The sequence below is a fragment of the Prorops nasuta genome, unplaced genomic scaffold, assembly GCF_024137725.1.
Source record: "Prorops nasuta isolate Cenicafe-Biocafe unplaced genomic scaffold, Cenicafe_Pnas_1.2 PNAS00004, whole genome shotgun sequence".
NCBI classification, from domain to species: domain Eukaryota; kingdom Metazoa; phylum Arthropoda; class Insecta; order Hymenoptera; family Bethylidae; genus Prorops; species Prorops nasuta.
The window spans coordinates 452,911-477,978 of record NW_027116801.1 but is presented as its reverse complement, the minus strand read 5'-3'; the positions used below and the strand labels follow the sequence as shown (position 1 = coordinate 477,978).

Below are 25,068 nucleotides of genomic sequence, written 5' to 3'. Positions count from 1 at the left end.
ACCGGATTGATTCTAGTCAGGTGAGATGAACTGCAGCAAGAGGAGGAAACAGGGTCACGAACGGTCAACGGTCGTCGAGTAACTGTTCACCGAGCTGATCCACGTGAATCGACCTTAACGAAACATAGCCTATCAGAAACTGAAACCTTTCGTAATTATTACCGCAGAAATTTCGTAGAAAAGACATAGAATATATGCATATAAAGAAGAGAAGAAAAATTAACGATAGTTGATTCAACGTGAGACGGTTTACGCAGTAGTCAAGTTAAAACGAGTACGGGGTCGGTATATAATTATATATAGGACTAGTTTACCTAATTCCACACTTAACCATTTATGGATGTACACGCTTAAGTATTGGTATATATATATATATATATACATGATATATCCTTGAATTACTGCCGCATTCGTCTCAATGCAAGCAATGTACAGATTTATAACAAGTAACGAATTGAAGATTAAATTCAACATTGATAAATTTTATTATTTTGTGCACCTTTGAAAATTGTTGCTACTTTAGGAAAATTGCGAGGAGTAGGCGTTTGTGAATCGTGGATTAGTTGGTAAGCAACTTGTTGGAGGAATAGATCAGCTGCTATTTCGCTAGCCTACCATATATCAGGGTTGGAGATAGTGAGAGTGGTCGAGGACAATGACGCTTGTGCTTTTACATTGCTTACCGGGGGTGGTTGTTCACCCCCTGAATAAATCAATAAATCCCGCACCCACCCAATGTACACTCTTTCTCTGCAGTACCGTACCTACACACAATTACTTCCAGGGTAGAGATATTTCTAGAATAACACTCTCCCTAATTATGTCCAACTTCTTTCTATAACATATTTATTTGATATTCCTCTTCTTCCTTCTTCCATCCTTCCCAACCATCTACATCAAAATATACTGTAAAGAGAAATACTGCGAAGCAATTTTAATCATTTAGACGAACGAAAGTTATTGATACTTTTAATTGTTTATTACTAAAATTTTCAAGAGAATGATTTTATTGAAGAATATTGAAAAACGGGTAAGTTTTACGGCATAGAAACAGATGATGCTGTTGATATAGGGCATTGGGCAAATGTTTCTCAAAGGATCGAGAGAAAACTGTAGCAGGATTACTGGCTTAAGGACGAATAGGGTCGAATTTCCGCAGCATACTGAAACCAGCTGGCATCCAATTGTTCCGTTGACTACTCGAGTGCCAAGCTTATATACGATCAACCACTATAGTTATTTAAAAACACTGTACTCACATTTCGTTCAATTTTATAATAAACACAATATTGCTCTTCTCTCATTAAAAACTATCATTTTTACTTTAATATATATATATGCAAACAATATTGAAATATATTTTCAAACTTCCTTTACATATATTTCCTGCGAAATTATTTACTTGGTCTTTAGAAGAAACTTTGCAAAATAATTTTTTTTTTTTTTTAATCGAATATTATTTTCTCGCCTATTTAGGAAGAACTCGACAATAATTATTCTTGACATAATTTTAATTAAAGCCAGACTCATTTTTGCTCTGTCATAACTTCACCTTAACCTTTTCAGGTAATTACTCACGTTCATCGATTAACATAGGGGGGGGGGGGGGGGTAAAAGAGTTCAAGAGGTCGGGGTGGAAGGCTTCATTGTAAAGTGCCTTGTACAAACCAGAGGAAGCCTTAAAAATAACCCTATTCCAGATTACTCGATCATTGACAAATCCCCTTTAATTTGAGTATCGTGAAACACCTTCAATTTCGCCCTTTTCTTGTTCGTTTAAAATAACAACTGGTTTTGCTTGCTTTTCCATCTATATAGTATTTCGTAGAATGGAAGGAAAGCAGTGAGTTAACTCTGTTAACTAACTGTTCTATTAAAGAGGAATTATGATCAGGAACGAGTAGCAGCTGTCGCGCGACGCGTGGGTACCGAAAACTTCTATTTATAGGACAGTTCATGGCTAGCAATCCTGAAGACAGAGAGAGAGAGTCATCTTTAATGTCTTTCATATATACCTATCAGTTTTTAACCATTCACTATACTATACATGCATTTACGTGTACATACGCTAACCTTCCACCCCTGTATAATGACAGAGCCCCGTTCTTCATGGTACTACTTCATTTTGCGCACTACAATTATTCCCGAAGAACTCGAAAGCAATTAGTTTTCGATTGAGCCAATTACACAAGTTTCTAACCTTCGACGTTGAATCCTTAAATCGCTCCTACAATTATTATAGTTTTTACTCTGCCTTTTTACTCGTAACTCAAGAATCTTTAGTAGAATCGTTGGGATCCATTAATACGTCACGCTGATTAGCCTCTGATTGCGGTGATTAAAAGTTTCTAATCCTCAGTTCCGAATCCTTAAATTGCGCTGCTGCATACTTCATTTATTACCACTTATCTTTCTTATTTTGGTTTTTTTAATAAAGAACCTCTTGGAGGGTTGGAGTAACGCTGAAATTAGGACTTGCAGATTATGACGATTAGAAACATTCTAATTTTCTACTCTGAATTTCTCAATTTGATTTGAAAATTGCGAATCTTTGAGATCCTTTGACGTTGTACGTCACGCTGGGAACGCCTGCTTTCTATAGGTGAAAATGCATCCAGCCATATGTGTGATTTATACGAGACTTAACGAGGGTGAATAAATAGCAGATATACAACTGCTGAAACACTCGAGGTATTCTCAATTTTTAAACGTTCATCATTTTTACTGCGCGCGATACACTTTTTGATTAACGATTGAAAAACAATCAAAGAAAGAGTCTCGCGTGCTGAGGAAACGGGGGGGGGGGGGGAGGGGAGGGGAGGGGGAGCAGAGATTATTATTTATCACGGTCCAGTTCACTTCCCACCCATCCAATGCTATACGAATAACGAAATATTACTAAAAATTTACACAAATTCTCAGAATAAAATTAAGTCACACAAACTTTGGGAACAAATAAATTGCAGAATAATGTGCATAAATATTGGAGCGGTAAAAAGTATGATTGAATATGGAGTGGGAGAAATTGGAAGGTTTGATTTGTGTTTAAGCAACTGTCGAGACGTATAGGGGAATCCCCCCTTTTAGCGAATATGAGCTGCCGTAGTAAATAAGAGGAGAGTTTCATATTTTTCGCTGGCGTGATGAAAAAAAGGTGAGATTGCACGAGTTTTAGGCAGGGATCATCCCTGAAAGAAGAATTAGGTGCAGGTTATTCGCTTGGAATAGAGCGAGTGAGCAAAATCGTTGGGCTTATCGCGGCAAGAAGCCTCTTTTACCGTCGAGTGACGTGTATACTTCGAGACTGATGAGATAACCACTGTCACAAATGGCCATTGCATCACGATTTCCCAGCCAAATTGCCTTTCCATCGAACCTATCAAATTAATACTCTCTACGGACGATACTATATTTTTACTAAAAAGCGAATAACGCAAAAATTGGCAAAATATTATTTTATTTAAACCACCGACATTAATGCGAAAATTCTTCCTTCCTTAATGAGACGTAGCTGCTGATAACATTTACCACAACGATAATTGCGTTCACCACTCAACCACGACTCTGTCTTTTTTTTACAGATAATCTTCATTTCAACTTTTAAATGGCATTTTCAAAGTTACTGGGAAACTTTGAACTTGGTACTGTACTGCATCCCACTAATTTCTTATAAACTAGAGACATTACGAATGAAAAGAATTGTTTGCTATCGTAATTTTCAAATAGGACCACATTCGAGTAAATTCTACAAATTTCGTATTAGAAATTGCAAAAATTATGTTTTTTGATTTCTATTAATAAGGTAAGACTGAGAGAATGTTTACGGTGGATGAGAAAAATCCCTGATAGGGATTCTCGTAAAGAGTTTGATTGAAAAGCGGTATTTACCTGTGACCTTGAAATTCAATTATGTTACTATTTTAAATTTTAAAGAAGACTCAGTGGGGGAATAAATTTTACAATTTTTACACACAGGAGAAATAACAAAAATATACATATATATATATATATTTGGGCTTCTTGTATTAGGAGATGAAGTTGCACGAGAGGAAATTTCTAGTGAATCGGACGAGTTTTTGGCAGAGATTGTCGGGCATTTGGATCGAAAGGATGAGGTCCACCTGCGACCGTGAAATTCGATCCGGTAGTTTGTACGACTAACGGCACGTGCAATGATCGGCGTGTCTCACGCGAAGCGAGCTTCAATCTTCGCCGCGACGAGATTTCATAAATAATACGCTACTGGCTACTGTTCCTCCCTCCCCCCTCCTTCCCCAACCATTGTACTTTCCATTTCATTCCTAACGCTACTCGAATCACTCGAATGTGAAAACAGTCGAGAACGAAAGTTCCTCGATTTCCTTGGAAAATTCATTTTTCCCCTCGCATCCGTTTCAATATCTCCGATCGAAAAGTTTTCCACTCTTCTCTCGTTGCGAAAAAGTTAAATTTCTCCTCCTTTCTCGGATCAGGGCTATACTCTATCACGATTAAAAAATTAAATTTCTTTTTTCTACGAATAAAACATTAGAACCTTAATAACGGGACGATGAAAAAATGTAATGAAGAGCGAAAAAAGCTATTTAATATTTATAATAATAATTTTCTCGTGGCTTTCCACCAGCTGGCAGAATTTTCCACCGCGACAATTTACGCCTTTTCTCGGTATCCGGATTAATTATCGGGAGGATGAATGTATGGTACTGGGAAATGGAAAACCTGATCGTTTGTTATTGCAGGTGGCGTTAATTTCATCCAAGTCAGCAACAAATTCCGATTTATCGTCCTGTTATCAGACGAGTATGGCCGTTGCTGAAACATTCTCGACTGTCGTAAGATTAGACACGCTTTTGCCAGGGCCAGAAGGAAGCATCGCTGACAAAATCAGTGAAACATTCGCAAAAATAAATCACGAAAACTGCTTCTGCTTCCAAGAAATTGAGCAAAGAAGCAAAAAATAGAGAAAAATCCGTGTGAAAAACTTGTTGTTTTCCGAAGAACATCCATCAACTTCGCGTATATAGAAGAATCTTCCAAGTTTCTATGGACAGAAACATTCGTGTTTTATTGGAGAGAAAATCTTAATTGCGGCTGTTAATTAGCGCGATGCGCATTTGGACTTTTAATTGTCTCGATGGTAGCGTCACTAATCGCTCGCTGCTTTCTTTCTTCGGCGTGGAGAAAAACAATCGAATGTTGCAAATCTGTTATAGGAAGAAAAGGAGATCGGAGTGGTCGGTGGCCGAGCAATATGGACGCGGTGATAAGGGCATTTCGCAAAACAGTCGTGGTTATCAGGGGCCTTGCGCGGGCAATTTGCAGACTGCCAGGGACAAACACGTTTCGGCCTGTTTGATTTTCAGCAATAAGTAGGGGAAAAATGGAGATTGACGATAAGAAGGAGAGAGAAAATGAAAAATGGGGAACGGAGAGCTTTTGTGGACTTTTCATAATGAGGTAATATTGGAGGGTGGATTGTTGCAGCTGGTAATGATAAAGAGGGTGGGGGTGGATTAGGATCGAACGACCAAGGGTAAATTGTTTGGGGGTTCCGGTGTGTTTGGGGCTCGCAGACAGGCGAGCAGACGACGGTAACGATTTGCAGAATCCCTCTCTGCTTGGAAAAGCCCCATTCGTACCCTTCTACTACGTCCCTGCGACTACTAACCGATCCAAAAACATCCCCCTTTCCCACCACCATCGGTCAGCTGCCTTCGAAAGAACCTCCAGCCTCGAGCCTTCCTTCGCTACGTAACTTACGTCACTCCAGGTTTCCACCCCCCCCCCCCACCCCCATCCCCATTTATGTCATACGAGAGTTCATATCCCAAACTCGTTTGGTCGTTACACTTTCGACTTTGAAAATTCGAATGCTACTCGCGTAGCGCGAGTATCCCTCTTATATGAAAATATATCATCCAAAATTTTTTATTTTATACTTTCACATCGTTTCCACCTTTCTTATAACTATTTATTCGGAACTTGTAACGAGTTGGTTGATTAATTATTCCTTTATTTGACTTTTCACTACCTGCAAGCTTCCACCTTTACCCTCGTTAATTTCATACTAGTCCGACCACTAAATTCGTTTCGTTGCACTTTCGAAAATTCCATTTCACCTCAGGTATTAGTATCCCTCTTGAAAAACCATAAATCACGAATAGAAAAATTTTCCGTTATTCTCACAATGTTACGTGACTTCAAACCTGAAAATTTATTTCTCAGAATACTTGACTAATCGGTTTAAAAATCCTCATTATTCAGCCTTTGACAATCTTGCAGGTTTCTACCCCCCCCCCCCCCCCCCACTCTTATTTATCTTATACGAGCTCATCTCCCAAACGCATTTCATTACATTTTCGAGATTTCAATTTCTCTTCAACTGTAATTATTATCCCTCGACGAAGAATTGAAAAATTTCCTACATATATATATAGTCTTTTCAATGTTTAAAAGCAGCTGGAATGTTAAACTAATCAGTTCATACCAACTGTTTTTTATTTGTTTTTGCAAGCTAGCACGAAAGCGTCACCTTTCGCGAACAATAATAAACTATTTGCTTATTCCATTGGTGGGTCACTGACTCTCTCACTCTATAACAAGCAATATTGTCCAGCATAGCTTGGCTAATGTTTATTCATAATACTGCACTCGCTGCAAATACGATTCAAGACTGAAAACTTTCCTCAGGGTCTCCTTCGAGTTTCTCAAACACTCGATGCTTAATCATTCTTGTTACGAATTCCGCTTGATTTTCCATCATCCAGTTTCCTATTTCTTTATATACAAAAAAATGTAACGGATAAAAATCACACGAGTAACCAGAGATTCTCGAGACGTTTCGAATTATCCCTGTGCGTTTGGAGAATTTATTAAGAATCAAGGTCGATTCCAGTCAAGGTGGATGACATACACGCCCACAGTCACACAGTGTGAATATCGATTGCACGGAATCACCTTGGTCGCTATTATAGATAACATTTTTTGGTTCCCTCCATATCGGGCGTACTAATGACGTATAACGAGCTGCGAAAAATTGCAAGCGAGTCGAGCGTAAAGTCGATAAAGAAATTTGACGAGTTTTCACGAGGCTCCACGGTGGTTCCCTTCGTCGAGGAGTCCCGGAGGAGAGAGTCCAGAATGATCTTGAATTGTTGGACGCTACTGTGTCTCCCTGCAGTATTGATCCAGAGGCGTTTGCCGTTTCGCGAAATTCCCTTTCTGGATAACTCCAAGCGTAGTTTAATGCCGAATTGCGAGAAAAATCGTCTCGACCGAAGAAAAGAATGAGAGATGAGAAATGCAAAAGGGGCTTTAGTGTTACAGTCGGGCGAATCGATAATGCGCAGTAGGCAAAAAAAAAAATGCTAAATGGGCGGATGACGAGTGGTCAGCAGAATTCACGGTAGAGGGAATTAAGGGGATCGTTGAGCGGATCCATGGTGTTTTTGGTTTTTCTTGCGAAATTCGAGACTTTCTTTCCTCCTTTGGACGGTCGTCGCGAGCACATTGTTACGAGCTGCTCGAGTCCGTTCTACACGCTGAGAAAGTTCTGGCAAGGCAACTAGGCAAAGGAGTCGTCGGCGATGACGTCACACTCGGTGGGAAGTGAATAAGAGGGAACGAGTGGGGAGGAGATTGAATATTTTCTACCAATGGTACATTGGTATTTTTTTTACAATATGATACTGAGGGAAGCGAGGGGTTTTAGATTAGGGGGAAATGGGAGGAGGGGGAGGGCGGAATTGAGAAAAAAAAATTGACTAGACCGTGGTGGATAGCAGAAGAGAGCGAGTAGTGGAAATGTACGAGACAGCGTCAACGTGTAACACGGATAAGGCCTTGTCTCCCTCCCACCTCGAAGACCGTCACGCTTTCAAGGTCGGTCATATCCAGCTGGACGCTTGCTTCTCAGTCCCGAAGCAAGGTGGAGCCACTTTACGGTTCACGCCGGAACACGTGGTTCGTCGGAAGCTCCAAATCAGAACACAAAAATAATTACACCACATGCCAAAAAATCCTCATTCGCTAGTTTCTCTCGTAAGGATGCAATCAGTATTTCTATTAGAAAGTCTATCCTACACATTCAAGCACTAGAATAATCCAAAAACAGGCGTTATTTAAACCATTACAATTTCTATCTCTTCATTTTTAAAGTTTAAAGCTTTTTGTTTAATAAAAAAAAAAAAAAAATGTTGCCAAGTGTTACGGTTTTAATGATTAAATATTGAAGAATTTTTATATGGCACCGAGCACCTCAGATAATATAGAGAGAGGTGGCGCCAACCCATTACCGACTGGGATAACATTTGATCCACAGGGTCGAGAGATACAAATGGTAACTATACTAAAACGAACCATCGTGTTTTCGTTAATACTTATCGAAGGAATTATAAATTTTTGCTGATAACCAGCAGATTAAACTGTTATTGAAGAGAATTTACTGGATATACATATATATGTACTTCTGGGACATGCAATAATTGTTATCATCCAATTGGAGTAAATTTATCAGGATTTAACATCTAACATACAGAGTTTGTCGACAGTATCTAAAAAAATTCAGAATCAAACAGTGTGACTAATGAATAAACATGCGACAATTCTACAATGACATTTATAGGAATCTTTTAACTGGCGATTGATGTACAGAGAGCAGGAGGAAAAATGGATTTCATTGTACAATAAATGATGGTCTCGTTATTCTACCAGTTAAATGATTATCGAATGGAGATAGTGATAAGGGAGAAAGCAGTGGCAGAAATTGACAATTGCTTTCTCGAGTAATTAAATAAATAACAAAGAAGAATATAACATTCAATATTGAGTGAGAGCGCCAGGATTGCTATAGTGTCAAACAAGTGGCTTTTAAATGCCACGAAAGGTCAGAGAAGAAACGAATTAGATAGGTCACTCGACGATTCACGTATATGAAACAAGTTATAGGATCTGAAAACTGCCGGAGAAGCACGATGCGAGAGATTGGGAGAAACACCAGAGCTGGTGGCTGCTTCCTCCAAGCTCTTCTCTCCAGTCACAAGAAGCGTTCCTTGCTCTCGCCTTTCAGCGCCACCATTGATTTTTCATCCAACTCGGAAGTTGTAATAATTTATAACAATGAATATATCATATATATTTACAATATACACTTTTTTGTAAAATCTCTACACAGAGAGAAGACGAATGACGGAAAAGAGAGAAACACTTAAAAGGAAGATGAGAAGAGAGCAACTGGGGCAAAATGCTCGTGGCCGAATTGCAGGAGAACTGGAGGAACGCTGGTTGCGATGATTGGTGGATCGTGCTTTCGAAGCCCACGCGGTTAGGAGCGTGGGTTATTGAAATTTGCGCAAATTCCGGCGCTTACCTTTCTTGATGAGCAAGCTAGTGACCCTCCTAAGCGCCTCGCGAGTGCTGGAGGCGGAGCTGTGCTTACTTTGGCCGAAGTATTTGTTGGGCGTGATGTTGGTAGGCAGAGTTAACGGTTTCCTCTGGTCCCCGATGCCAGGAAGTCGCGCATCGTACGCGCTGTTCAATCTCTCGAGGTGCTCGATCGAAGCTGGTCGAGGCTGATTGGCTTTTCGCGTGGGGTACCAACCCCTGTTCGGACCTCCCGCCAATCGGAGCAATTCCGTCCCGATTATAGCCTGCTCCAAACCGGGATTGTTCCTTCGGTACCTAGAAAACACCAAATCGTTAGTCCAATTAACACACATACTCAATATTGTCCTTCTCACTTCCAATTCTATACAAATTAATTCAACGAAATCTCAGAATCCAGCAGAATTTAGGCATCAATTGCCAATGTGCTTATAATGATCTATATATATTCATTGAGAAAAATTTTGCAAGTGTAAAGATTTGTCATTACAATAAATTTTCCCGACTATTGCAATGAAAAATGTTTACTGCTTGCAAAATTTGTTCAATTTTCGATATTCCGAAGGTTACGTTCTGCGTCGCTTCCGGTATCCTTCGTATCAGCATATAATTACTTTAAAATTCATTGGATTTTGAAATTAAGGTTAAAAGAAAGTTGTGGAATTGAGGGTGATTGTTATGCAGAAAATCACGTTATACCCAGTAGTAGCCGTCGTGGGTGCGTACCAGCCAGGTTGTCTTCTGGGCTGCGTGGGATTTCCGGCGTGCTGAGGAGTTCTTGGAATATCGGATCCACGCGCGAACACCGGAGTCTCCGGTAAGGAGCAGGAAGTTTGCATTCCAGATCCAGTGGCCACTGTTCCCACCGTGCCACTTCCACTTCCGCTCGAGGAGCACGCTTCCGCCGATGGCGAGTGCCTCTTGGTGAACGGCCTCCTCTTCGAAGGACCGGGCAAGTCTGTTGGCAACGTTCTTCTTTCCACTGGAATCTGCAAATCACAAATCCATAGTAGTTCCACCCTCGAAAGGAAACGTTTACTGCAACAATCTTGTTTATCGATCCAATTTGCATTCAAATATCATCGTCATCCTCTCAATCTCATCTCTCGAGTCAGCCGAAAAACTCCCACAATTGAAATTCGAACCACGTCAATGGCCGGGCAAAGATTGGATTCTTCCACTGCGCTTGATAAAACGCGCCTCGGCTCGCCTGACTTTTCGTACGATGAAAAAAAAAGTAGGAGGATTTTATCCGGGAGAATTTTCAGAAGCTTGCATGTTTCGAGGTGACAGAAATAGTTGGGAGGGGCTATAGAATCCACTGGAATTATTTGAATCCATCGAGATGAAACTCGAAACGGCGCGCGTTTCCTTCGAAACCGGGGTGGTGTATGGATGGTGGAGTATTGCACGCGTGAGAGACGAGGGAGCCAGTGGAAAAAGCAACTAGTCAGCCTCTTTCGATACAAAAACTCACTTCCTTCGAGTTTTCTCGCAAAATGGATCATTATTACTCTGTAAATCATGATTATGACGTCATTCGAGCAGGTTCTCTTCCAGAGTAGCAGTTCCACACTTTTATTACCCCATAAAAACAACATGAAAATAAATAATAGAAAATTAATTAAAAATCAAAAACGTTAATAAGACCGTAAATCAGTGAGCAAACATTAAGGGGAATAATGGAGGATAAATCAAACTTTAGCTATTTAATTTTGGGCTGAATAATAGGAGGAGTGAGGAGAGAAGAGGAGAGAGTCAATATCTTTGATGAAAAGTTTGAGCAATTTTGCTAAATCCTTCCTTTTCCTTTCCCATCGTTTTTATTTTATCACTTTCTCCATTTCTGCCATTTGTACCGGAAGAGAATTCCTCCTTTCACCCTTGGAGAGTAGTTGAAAAGGGGAGATTCCTAATAATGTTATTTCTTGCCAGGAGCTTTAATCTCATTTATTTCTCCCAGTGCTGCCGGCGAGTCTCTCATGTTTTATTAATTGACAACATAAATTTACCGTCTCGGTCTAAGCTGTGACTATACATATTAAATCCACGAGGATCGTATATGGTTCGTCAATCAGTACACGCTTAAAACTCCGTACTCTGTCACCAGGTGCAGCATGTCTGCTAACACACTGTTCGTTTCTACTTTTGCCTTCCTAATACGTTTACAGGTCTCGTTACGTATCGGCATATTAATCGAGGATGCCCATGCACGGTTTGCCAATCAAGCTCCATATTTTATGGTGTCTATCAACGCGTGGCTCGTGACTTTGCATCGATCATTTTGCACAGCTGGTCTATAAAAAGTAAACAAATTTTTTGGTCTATCATTTATTCAAAGGCATACAATTTTCCACCGCAGCTGGGGGTGGAGTTTCTCTATACAATTACCGGTTTAAACGACTTATGGGTTTACGCTTGATAGAAATATGTTTCGCTTTTTCCATTTTCCCCGGTGGCTTGCTGAATTTCACAGCTGAATTAAAGTTTAGTGCCTGTTAGGGATCTCGGTCTGTACTTAACACCGAGGGGAATAAATAAAGTCCACGTCAATACTGGTAATGAAAACTTTTCTTCCTACGCTCCACTTCCCTTCGCTTCTCTCCTTGTACCATTTACAGGACGTTTTTCTTATCTCCCTACATTTCAATATGGTCTCTGCTGAACGCAAATAAAGTTCTCAGATCCATAGGCGGATAGGCACCCAATAATATCGTGCCATTACTAGAAGAAACCTTGGTGTAGAAATATAAGTGCGTGAAAAATATCTGCGAGATCCAATAGATTCAGCCCAGTTGGAAGATTCGATTCCAGATAAGGGGGATTCGACATTTTTTAACATTTTCCAAATGTCATGTCTAGTCTATTAATATGTCTTCTACTCTTTCCTACCACTCTCTTCGGGAAGAACACACAAGTCGAAATACATGAAATTACAGCAACGAGATAATGACTGACCGTATAGGAAAATTGTGAAGGGTTGAAATCTTTTTGTCGATGCCTGCTGGGTTCATGGGAACAATAGGGTTGTCCTGGGCCTAGCCATATTTTATTTATCGCACACAAGTCAGCGAGAGTCTCGCATCCCTCGCAATTCTACCCCCGAGGGAAAACAATGCGAGCTACAGAACCATGGGAAAACATTCTACGTTTTCATCCTCCACTTTTTTTTTTCTATTAACGTTAGTTCCTTTGAAAAGCTGCTGCACGCAGTCCTGAAAGGTCGAGTGGAAGAGGGACCACCAGTCAGGCTCAGAGCTCCTGAATCCTGATGAGACTAATTTCAACATCGATATTTCCCTCCAAAGGGTGCACTGCGATAATTTTCTAAAAAAAGAAAAGAAACGAGATAAAAAAAATAGGTTCATTGCTCGTGAAACGTTTGGAAACTTTATTCGTGGTCTAATTTAGTTAGGGCGTTGAAAAATGGCCTGGATGTGGGAGCTGTTCTCATTTTCAGGTACAAAGTTAAATTAGCGTTTGTTGCATAATGGAGGAAAACCTTTTGAGGCTGCTGATAGCGATAAGGGCATATAAACAACAGCGGCGGGCATTATAACGAACCGTCGAGTCTGGAGGGATTTTCCTTATCATAGTACACGAGTACTAAAATTAGTTCTCACAATAGATTCGTATGGGGGAACGCCTAAAGAGGATTAGTGTGGGTGTAGAAGCATAGATAAATCTAGAGATGGGGAGGAGGAGAAACGGGAGCCACTTGTCACGAAAACTCAACCCTGATGCAACACTGTGCTCTGCGTGTGTTGGACCATCCCAGACTCGCAGGGCACTTTCTTGCGCATCTGGAATGTCAAATGGATTGTACGAGAAGAGCTGAAAATGAGAATGAAATAGCGGAGAGTTAGTTTCGAGGCAGCACAAGTTGATATTGGGTGTTGCGAGATAAAAATTGTGTCGAGCGGAAAAAAGGTGGGATGAAAGGAGGATGAAAAGATCAAACTGGAATACCGGAAACTCCTGAAAGACCAAACGTGTCATGGGACAAAAATTACACCGAGTGGAAAATGAAGAATTGTATACTGGATGTAAAAAAAAAAGAAGAAAATTGAAGGAAAATTAGCTAAGTACCCGAGGTAAAAACATGCCTGCTTATTTCCCAAGAGCCGTGTATTTTTCTTTCAGTAGTTGGTCTTCATAGTTGTTGATACTTCCGAGAACCTACTTTCACCCTCTCACTTCCGGCTTCTTTTTTCCCCAACTCAGCCTCTCATCCCTTCCTCCTTCTCACCAGCAGGCACCAAACTTTTCTGCCCACCCCCTCTAATCCTAATTCAACTTTTTTCTTCCATGTACACCATATGTGTATGTACTTTGAAAAATTTCCATCGTTTCACCCGGTAAAATTTCGTGAAATACTTGAAATTCTTTAGAGTCCTCGGACCTGTATAAATTGGTCTTATGAATTTTTTGCAACTTAGTGACCAGAGTTATCGATTTTCTTCGCCTTCAAAGCTCTCTTCGGGCTTAATTAGGATGGCTGGTGCAAATTAGTGGAGGTATAAACAAAGTATCTGGTTTGTTTTGCCGATATTACGTGCCTGGCATAACAATTTCCGAGCATAGCTGGAGTTCCCTTGGAATAATAGAGCGTCGAATAGCTGGCCAACATCCAATCACGTTTATTGTTACAAGTGCTTTGCGCTTTTTACATTGTTTATTACAGGCTCCACGCTATTTATACCATTATTATTCCTGGCTGGATAAACAGGAAGAGGAGCAAAGGCCGAAGACGAGCGTTGAAGCGAGTCAAGAGTGGAAATTCGCTTTGACGTCTCGCGCGAAGAATTTCCTAGACTGGAAAACCATTGCTGGAAATTCTCGAATCAAGTTTGCCAAGGCTCCCCGAGCTTTCCTTCTCTTTCTACCTCCATACGACCACCAGCTCCTTCTTCAATCACCAATACCTCCAGGTAAAAACGTTCCAAGCAGAGATTCTGATTCGCTCCCCTCTCTCCTGTGATTTCGTAAAAAGCCTGCCGGCTTATTTACGGCTCGCCGAAAACGATATCCGGTTAAATCGAGCGGATAGGTGTAAACGTTAAACCGCGAGATCGATATTTACGACCTTGGCCCATCCTTAATGACCTACAACTTTTTTTATCATCAAATAATAAATAGTGTGTTGGATTCTCTCTCTCTCTCTCTCTCTCTCTTATCCCCAAGCACTCGATAACTTTTGAAATTGATCAATCGTTTCGACACTAATGCATTCGTTTTATACAACAGAGGAATGGAGAATGTCTTATGGTTCGTTGCTGGCTAATCTCAGCAAGAATGGGAAATTAAATTGTGGGGAAGATTATTTACCTCCCTCCTGGTGGGCGTTCTCCTACCCCTCGAGTACCCAGCATCCATAGATCTCGTGTTCAACGAGGACTGATGATCCTTATCAGTCGTTATGCTACGATGAGGCGGTACCCTCGGCCGGTACTCCATTGTCCTATTAGCATGACTCTTAGACTTGGTAGAGATCACAGCACTCTGACCAATATCCGAGCTTTCCTCGTCAGCTTCCTCGACTGGCGATGGTGGCAATGGCGGGAACTCCAACACCTCCACGCTCACCTACAAAACCACCAGAAATATTAGGACCACCACTCGAGGGAGCATAACCATCAATTATCATCTCAACGATACTAAAACTCTGCCTAAGCCTACTGTGAGAACTATCATTTAGAGGGAACGTACTTTGCTTCCTGTGTGGATCTCTTTTATTATACGCACACCAATGAACACAACTAAGAGGAGTATATATAATATTACAGTGATGATGACTATAATGATAATGACGAATGGAGAACATGCTTACGAGTTCTACAAGAGAGAAATGCTTCTATTATTACTGACCATAAAACGTTTTCTTATTTACCTGCTTACGGTACAGCGTTGGACTGTATCCTCGACCTTGAAATCTCTAATATCACAATATCCATTTGTTATTTTCTAGTTTTTCTCGTTGGAATTCAAGGATAGTAAAGATATAAATATGCCTCCTTTGCAAGTTCGACAAGGGGTTTGAGTATAAAATAATACATAATGTATATAGATAGGAAAAGTGCGTAGGAGACATCTCACCTGAAACTCGGGATTTTTCGAGTCCTCGAGGATGGCATCGATGACGTTCTCGATTTGTCTCTGGTCGTTTTTGTGATTCTCGATGCCATTCTGCCTGAGCCTTCTGCCGGACGCGTAGATATCGGTACTGCCATTGGGTTTTCTCCTATCGAATTCGGCCTCGGAGCTGGCTTTGGAGGTTTCCGAGTCGGAGCTGTGATGCTTCCTGGATCTGGTGTCGAATGGGCTGTCGAGGATTTTACCATTGGTCTCGCTGTCGTAGCTGTTCCTCTTGGAGGAGGTTTTCACGTCACCGTTCCTCCACCTTTTCCCATCGGAGTACGATTCGGAATTCTTGGCGCTCTCGATTTCCTTGATGGCGTCGCTCACCTTTTCCAGTTGTCTGCGGTTCTCGTTGAGAGCCTTCTTCACGATCTGGTCCTCGATCAGAAGATTCACGGGGATTTTGGAGACGTGTTGGGGTTCGATGGTGGTGATGGTAGAGCCGGAGCAACGCTTCTCATCGAGGAACATCGGCATCCTGGCGTCCATGCTTTTGGAGGTGGACAGTGTGACGCCATTGCACGTCCTTGACCTCTCGAAGGAATCTGTTTGGTCCTCCTCGATGGGTGGTGGTGGCAACCGTGGTAAATCGTCGGGATCACCTGTCCTCTCCTTATCCTTGTCGGATACGTCAGAGGCCTCTTCCTCTTCCACCGTGATCTCCAGCTGACTCCTGGTACCACCCTCGTTGTTTATGGCCGGAAGTGAGACGACCCTGATCAAATCTGGCTGCACCGGTGCCACGAACTCGGCCGGTGGCTCGTTCAGATCCTCCAGTTTCGCTTCCTTCAGCAAACTCTTGATATTGTCGAAGGTACTCGAGTATCTTTTAACGTCCGATATTCTCCCATCCTCCCCATGATCGAACGACAGACTCTTGGTCTTTGTCGGAGTTTTTGGCAAAACCTTCCGTTCCTTCTTCCTGCCTCGCCTTATCACGTACGTTCCATTCTTCGTCAAGTCCTGCGGCTGGATCTGGTCAAGGTCGTTCGTCGAGGAATCTGAGTATGGTGAAACGAGATCGTCGTCCGTCGTTGATAGCCTGGGATCCTGCCAATCGTCAAAGTCTCGTAATTTCGAGACGGAGCCAACGCCTGAAATTCGAATAGCCTACTGTATCATTGGACGAAATATAGAAAACGCACAACCTTTATTATAATAGATGGATAAAAAGCTATAAACCATTTCATCGCCCTTTAATTTTGTTCCGTGAATTTAAGTGTACTATATATATGTAATGCAGGGTAGGGCACTTGAGACGCCTCACAGCTGAACGTGGATGCAAAAAAAGACGCGTATATCTTTATCTATGGGGGATATTCAATTTTTGCACAGGACCTTTCCAAAGCCTCTTGTTACTTGCTTTCAGAAAGGTCATGTGCAAAAATTGAATATCCCTTATAGTTGAAGGAGATACGCATCTTTTTGTATCTATGCTCTGGGGCTACTTAAGTGCTTCAGCCCCAGTATACACACACACATATATATTACTTTCGGTGTGGATATTAACAGAAAAGTGATAGAGTATAGAAAGCTTACTGGATACATCACTGCTCTTCCTTCTCCTCCTACCAACAACCTTGGTACTTCCTGGAGCGTAAAGAGGATCGTCTTCCAAGGATACCTCCCATGCTATCGAGTGTCTTTTGCTGATCGGTGCTGGGGGTGGCAAGAGCTCCTCCAACGAATCATCGGAGAATCTCTCCTCCTCGGACTGCGTTCTGAAGTCGGTGGAGTTCCTGGTGGAGAAATCCGAGTTCCTCGTGGAGAAGAGGTCGGAGTATCGTTCCTCCGAGCATCTGTCCGAGGTCTGGCCCGAGAATCTCTCGGCCGAGTCAGCCCTGGGCAGGGAAAACGAAACAAAGTCCAAGTTCCTGATGGAGAATGGCTCCGAAGTTGGGGCTGACACGTGATCGTTGGAGCTGGCACTGGCGACTGCTATCGAGAAGTCGGAGTGAAATCTCTCGTTGGAGGTGGAATTGGCCCTTGAGAAGTCCGAGGAGTCGCAGTTGGCCCTCATGGAGAATCTCTCGACGCTGACGGAGCTCGATCTGGGGATCGAGGAACGTTCCGACTCGGAGTTCCTCGAGAACCGACCTTCGCTCGAGTCCGAGTCGTTTCGCCTGCGAGCCTCGCGCTGGTTCGACCTTCCATGGTTCATCAGTAGACGGTCCTCGACGCTGCTGGACTTGGTGATCTCGTTCTGTCGTTGCTGCTTTCGCAGATGGTGCGGCAGCACCCTCTCCTTCTCAGGACTCTGCTGATTGCTGTCCAGCACCTCTTCCGAGGAACATCGCCGCACCTCCCGATGCTTCTCCACGGCGCAAGGATTCGTCCTTGGCGGGATCCAGTTGAACGACACCTTCCCATCGTACGGCAGACTCGCAAATTTGCTCGGTGGACTCGCGGGATGAGCCAATCTAGGCGAATCCGCGCCTCCACTGTCCCAACCGTACGGCCTCTGGTGACGAGTCTTTGGCTGAAAATATTCATTCTCTCTTAATATCGGCACGAATCTGCTACTCTAACCAACATCAAATGCTCCAATCGATTTCTCATGGGATTCAACTTCTTTCACTTATTATTGATCAGTTATAAATGTTACAGTTAGCTCATTCAAGTAGGATAAATAGAATTGGATTATTGAAATTAATTTGTCGACGAGTCTGATAATATAATTTTTTCGACAAGCCATATAGATAGGTATAGGAAATGTTATCATTGATGACCGACCCGTACTCACAGGCCATTGTCAAATTACAAATTCATCAACTCCCAATCTGGCAGAAAATTGGTTAATACAGAGTCTCTAACGCCGTCTAAAGAAGATGGACGTATGAGCGCTGAACACACGAGGGACATTCCACGTAAAAACGGGCACAGTATTCAGAGTAAAACACCTATTTTTTGACATTACAGTATATGTCAAAATATATAAGAGAGAATACAAGACTTTTGGCGCCAGGTATAATCAGCTAATACTGAACCAGTACCGTTAACCACTGTAGCTCTGGCATTATCATCCCAGACATCATCCGCTACTGGTACAGTGTTTGATTGTTAGTACTGCACCATGATTGGCTCGTGGAAAAACGAGAATGAACCAGTAATGTGTCAGAAACAAATTTCTATATGGCAAGAATTAGCATTGTATGACGAGCCTTTTGTACGAAGAGCGGGGAATCTTCGCTCCGTTATCAGAGTCAGTGATTTTTATTAGGTATAATTTTGGGAGATAGCGATAGAATTTTAATCGAACATGGTATATTGGTTAAAGTTATAGAATGAGATAATTTGCTCTCGTTCAGGTATACTTGATAATTACTGGCTAATTTATGTTAAGATAAAATCTGGTCTATGGGTCCAAGAAGCGATATTACTAGCGAGCGTTGGTTGGTTTAATCACGCAAGGCGATATAAGTAAGTTAAAGGTGTAGCGGGTTTGGTGCAGAAATTACTCACAAGGGTTGTCTGTGTGGTAACGGCGTTCCCATGACGCAGACCATCCTCCATCGCTACCATCCACTGTTGCTTACCACTTCTTCTCTCCGAGGATTGGTTGCTCCTCTTTGATGAATTATTAGGCGAAACTCTAAAACGAAAGATCTATACTTAGAAAGGATTAAACGTGATACACAATGAATCTATACGATTTTCACGTAATAATTAAAATCAAGAATAATAATTTTAAAACTAGAAGTGACTTAATTGTATTAAAGAAAGCAATATATAATAAGGATGAGGTTACTTTTTCAAAGTGCATCTAATTCTTCGAAAGGGAGCATCATGGTATAGGGGGAGAAAATTTCTCAAAATAACATTTCCAGAAATCGCATAGATTTCTTAATTCAAATGTTCTTCGTGTAATGATTAAAATTAGAATAATAAATAGCATTGAAAATTAGAGCATTATAATTTTTTCAAAGTGCATGTATTAGGATTTGCAATGTTTTCTTATTCCAAATGTTTCTCATGCCAGAATTAAATAACATGAAAAAAAAATAAATAATATAAAAAATTTGAGTAATTAAATTTGATCAATATGGGAGCAATGCAGGGTAGGGATCAAAGTTCTCGGTCTCGAGGTACTATTATCAGGAGGAATTGCATGGTTTTCCGCGGAAAATCACTCAATTGGAGTCGCACGAATCATCGATATTCACCGATCACGGACAATCGCCAGTTTTTCTCCTGCAGTGGAGAAAGCTTGGCAAAGAAGAGGGAAGTGAAGCAGTCGTCTGGCAGTGTCGATAACGTTCCGGATTTATGCCTGATTTTCCTTTTTGCCCTTTTCCAGGCCAAATTCCAGACCCCGCAGCCAGCCAGGCTCATAATTATCCGCTCCGCGAACTACGGGAAAAACAGACTCTCACCCTGAACCGTTTTCCTCTTGCCACGCACCGAAAAATTCCACGCTGAGAAAAATTGTTCGAGAGATTCTTGGATAAGGGAATAATCCACCTACATTAATATCCTGTAACAAGGACTTTTTGCCAAGGGGGAAGAAGGAAAATGGAAAAAAATAGTCGAGGGTTCCTCCATTAATTGGATTTCGAAGAAACGTCGTTTATCGGCAGTTCCGATTGGTCGAGTGTGGTCCTATCGGAGCTAGGGGCTAATGGGTCGAAGCTTCTGACAAAAATGAAAATTCCCTTTTTTCCCTCTATTTATTCTCTCTCCCGTCTATATCCTTATCTTTCTCCCTGGAATATCGCGTAACCAGGACCAACCAACCGCATCGACGATTTCATCAAAATAATTTCATAAATGGCGCGCTATGGTGGATCATATTTTCTTTTCTCTTTCTTTCTAATAGGGTTGAAATTTTTCTTGAGAGTAAGGGGAATAAGGCATCAAGTTATATATATATATATATATATAAGGATTACAAATATTACAGGACTGAACTGTTGCAATCGTTTGTTGAATTGACGAGAAGAGAATTCGACGATTCGCTAAGTTTTCATTCTGAAGAATTTTAGGGGTGGGTGGATCAGAAGAGCTGACAGGCTAAAGAATACTCATTTTTTCCCTTATTTATTTTTCTCCGTATATCCGTATATTGTTTCCTCAAATATCCTCTAACCAGAATAAACCAACCATAGCATAAGGATTCGATGAAAATAATTTCATAGATCGTGGTGGAAGGTTGTATTTTTTTTTCTCTCTTCCTTTCCATGGGAGTTGAAATATTTCATGAAGAGTGGAGCGAAGTAAACTACGAAGATACAAAAGCATTATAAATGTTGCAAGACGAAACACTTTCACTCGTTTGCCAAATTGCTGAGGGAGAATCTCGAATATCCGGTACATTTTTGTGCCGAAGAATTTTAGAGGAGGGTAGATGGGACGGGTTAATAGAGTAGAGCTTATGGAAAAATGAAAACTCCCCTTTTCCCCTATTTATTCTCCCCATATCCTTATCTCAGTTCATCAAATATCGTGTAACGAGGACCACCCAACCGCGCGCAGTAAGGATTTCATCTAAATAATTTTATACATCGTGATGGAAGATATACTTTTCTCTACCCTCATTTCTAATGGGTCTGAATTTTTTTTAGGAAAAGCGGGGGGGGGGACTATTAAGATACAAAAGAATTACAAATGTGGCAGAATAAAATACTTTAACTGATTTGTCAAATTAACGAGAGAAAAGATCTCAACGATTCGTAATATTTTTATTCCGAAGGATTTTAGGGGTGGTTGCTGGATCAGAAGAGTCAATAGGGTAAAGAAACTCTATTTTTTCCCTACTTATTTGTCTTCGTATATCCTTACATTGATTCCTCAAATATCCCACAGCCAGAACAAACTAACCATACAAAGAAATTGATCAAAATCATTTAATGGATAGTAGTAGAAGACCATAGTTTTTCTATCCTTTTTTCTAAATAAGTTTTAATCTTTTATAAAGAAATGAAAGGGAAACATTAAATTCAAGATAGAAAATCATTAAAAATGTTACAGGACGAAAAACTTTTACTGGTTTGTCAAATTGACGAGAGAAAATCTCAAAGATTTGCTATATTTTTACTTCGAAGGAATTTAAGGGTGGGGGTTGTAAGGGGTGGATGCACCAGCATAATCCATTGGGAGCCTCGAGTGAGCGCGGAAGGGGATGAGAAGAGGATTCTTTGGCAGGCTGAAAAGCCCATTTTGTCCGGACGTTTCTGGTTCGTCGATGCATCGGCACGAACCGGAAGTGGCGAACGCCGCAATTTCTCACAGGCGATTTCAAGTAATGGCAGGGCGCTTCCCGACGCATAATTGCATCTACTACGGCGAATCGGAAGAACCCCAAGTGCCATTCTACTATTCTTACCAGACGCTCGATCAAACTCCACTCGACCATACAATTAACCCACCCTCCCTCCCTCCCCCCCCCCCTATCCCCCGCTCCATTTATTACATTTCCACCATTCTTGAGTCAATGCTGACTTTTAAATTTATTTCGTTTTTCAACAAAATTATTATTTATTTTAAGATTGAGAATTATTATTTGTTATCGTATAAATTTGTCACTTTATTAGTGAAGAAAATAAGGCTGACTATAATGTTTTTGCCAGTGTACCAGCTCCTCCTGCATTTCAGCAAGTCTCTTCAGAGAGGAGCAGTTCAGTTTGAAATAAAGCACAGTGGCAGTGGGACTTGAAGGATCGATCGAAGGACACTTGACTAGAACTGGTTCGCCACTCACAACTGCTAGTAAAAAGCGAGTCTTTCCTTCCTTTTCTTCGTGAAAAATGCTTGAAACACCCTTATATACATAATTCCCATTTCTACACTGGCTTCCATTCATTTCGATTTTAAAAATGTATTTTTGCAATATTGCACGACTAAGTGATTTGTATATGAAAACAAGATTATAAAATGTTTGAAAGTTCGATAAACATTAAGGTGGTTCATTGTGGATGAAGGATAATCAATTTTTAAATCGTTCAGCAATAGTTCACCAACACTTCTAAATTATACAATCGTAGTTCTGTGAGAAGCTAACCGGAAACGTACACTGTGAAACTCGAGCTTCACCAGTCAAACTTGTCTCGAGTAACCATCGGGCTCACTGGCAAAGTTCAACTTCCTCTCACTCTCTCCCTCTCTTGGGAAACAAGGGAGAAATGAAAAAATATGATAAAGCATAATCCTCGAACCTTCAATCCCCTCAGAGACTTTAGTAGAAATTAAAAAATTTTCGAATTAATTTTTTTGTTATTATTGCTATAATTACTGTTGTGAGTAATAAATCCTTTTCTTCCTATAAAAATTATAACACAGTCGGATTATTAAGTGGGATGGAGAAGAATTGAGGATTTACATTAGGGGCTTTAGATTAGCTGCCATTACTGCTTTTAAGTTGTTTTTTCTCGAGCGGTTGATAAACACGACTCACATTGGCAGCAGAGTGGATATGATGCGCTCAGCCTCTTCCGGGGGTGGTGGAAATTCCTGGGATGGGACTCCCGCGGGATCCTGTGGCTCCGGACAATCCGGAACTGGACGTAGTGCTACCAACGCCATTTTCGCCTTCCTCCCATTCATGCTCATATAACCGTCGTCCTCCGACTGATGTCCTGTTGTAACAAATATCCACACAATCGTTATATTAATATATTATATATTGCAGAATTCGAACAATTCGCTCATCGTTAAATATCGCGCGGTTTGCTTCCTCTGAGCAATAATGAAAATACGAGGAGGATAGAATATGGCGGACGATGGAGACAAGGGAAACAATGGTTCTTTCACGCGAAAGCATCCTGCTGAAATTCTCTACTGACAGGATCTCAAAGCGAAGCGAGCATTTAAATACTTTGTCACAGGGAGCGGGGAAGATTTTTCTCAGGTTTTCAAATGCTGAGTCTCCATCGAACATCGCGCGTTCAGATGTTATTTATGATTTATCGTCTCGAAGGCGTCAATTAATCACGAAAGCGAAATAGCATTTCTCCGCAGCGTTCCAATTCAAAAGGGCATTCGTCAAAAGTCCATTATGAAAACTACATGATCTCCAGCCTGGCGTAAAAAAGGATTCCATTCGCCACGAAAATACATTTTTCCTCTTGTTTCTTCCATTTTTATTCTTGCCGAACTCCAAATGTTTCCGGAATGGAAATGGAGTGGTTTCTGCCCCGCGTGTAAACCACCCCGCGAGGGTTAATTAAAAACTGGATCGCAGCTTGATTTATTCTCCACGCTCGTTTTTTCTCTTCCTTTTTCTATCTCTTTTTGTTTCAAATGTAAGATATTCTTTGGTCATTCCACGCGTGCTTTTGCATGCATACATTTCCCACTCGCGCACCAACGCACCACCAGGTGAGCGTGGCCGAGGAAAAATATCTTTTATTCATCTGGCAGAGAATGTTGTTGTGGCTGGATCTGCTTAAAAATATGCTTAGTTCGAAGATTTGTATATACGTAGCGGGACTTCCGGGTGGAACGAAAGCATTTTGCAATATTGATGGGAAAATAACTGTGTGGAAAAAATTCGGCGAGGTTCAGGAATAAACTTGGAAAAGCTATGAAAATTGAAATATTCCTTTAGAGAATTTAATTTTTCTCTTTTCCTAATGTACAAAAAAAACATTTCTTAACCTTCAAATGTTCTCCATTAGTTATACTAAATGAAAGGAGCATAAAAGAATTAGGTAGAGTAGAGATTATTCAGGAGTGGAGTGAAAGAAGAGTGGTGATTTTAACAGGAGGGATGAAAAATGGTGGTAAAGGGGGTTGAAACAGTAGCTCTCCAATTATTCGCAAAACGGTGTCCGGTTAATTTTAGGCGTGTGAATGTGGTGTGTTGGTCACGGGGATAAAAAGTGCTACGTTGATACTGAAAGAAATGGTGCTCGAGTTACAGAGCATTATCCCTTTAAAGGGATCCACTACCAATGACAAATTTCGATCAAGAAGATCTACTAAAAGAATAGGAATATCAGCTGTTCTTTTTTAATTAATAACAAATTTTAAATTATAAAGAATTTTTTTCTCGTTTTTCTAAAATTAATTTTCAACAAAAAAAAAACGTTGTATTGGTCTAAAGCAGATTTTAAAGAGTAATTTGAGATTAAAAATAAGCAAGTACACTTGTAAATGCAGAATATTTTCTTCATTAGAAAATTAAGCCTTGCAAGGACAAAATTTAAATAGTTTTATCGATGCAAAAGTTTGATTATGCGTTAGACAAAGTCATGGTATTATCTTATTAGCTTTAATAATGGTATCCGCTACCACTTGTCTTTGCCTAACACATGTATAGCGCTGGACTTTTGTATCGGTCAAATAGTTTAAATTTTTTCATGTAAGGCTGAATTTTTAATTAAGAAAATCTTATACATTTTTATAGGTTTACTTACTTGCTTCTGGTCTCGAATTACTCGTTGAAATTATTTGCATTAGCCCATATAGTATTCCTTTTTCAAAATTAATATCAAGAAAAAAATGTAGTTAACATTTTTATTTTTCAATCTTTTGTCTGATTCTGCAAAAAATTGCTTAATAGGCTACATTACAATAAAGGGAGTATCTGCTTCCTTTAAAAAAGTTCTAATT

The 25,068-nt window shown here is 40.7% G+C and overlaps 1 protein-coding gene across 6 annotated transcripts in view; it reads right to left on the bottom strand.

Moving 5' to 3' along the window:
- LOC136772345 (uncharacterized) overlaps nt 1–25,068 on the bottom strand; it is a 140,579-nt gene that overhangs the window by 5,344 nt on the left and 110,167 nt on the right. For 4 of the 6 annotated variants that reach the window (XM_066725255.1, XM_066725254.1, XM_066725256.1 and 1 more), the window contains 8 exons: nt 22,910–23,090; nt 18,982–19,111; nt 17,059–17,998; nt 15,478–16,613; nt 15,272–15,316; nt 14,710–14,967; nt 10,081–10,370; nt 9,368–9,678 (listed from right to left, as the gene is read on the bottom strand). In XM_066725255.1, coding sequence (XP_066581352.1) covers nt 9,368–9,678; nt 10,081–10,370; nt 14,710–14,967; nt 15,272–15,316; nt 15,478–16,613; nt 17,059–17,998; nt 18,982–19,111; nt 22,910–23,090 — 3,291 coding nt within the window. The remainder of the gene's footprint in view (nt 1–9,367; nt 9,679–10,080; nt 10,371–14,709; nt 14,968–15,271; nt 15,317–15,477; nt 16,614–17,058; nt 17,999–18,981; nt 19,112–22,909; nt 23,091–25,068) is intronic. The other 2 variants (XM_066725259.1, XM_066725258.1) reach the window with 2 other exon arrangements.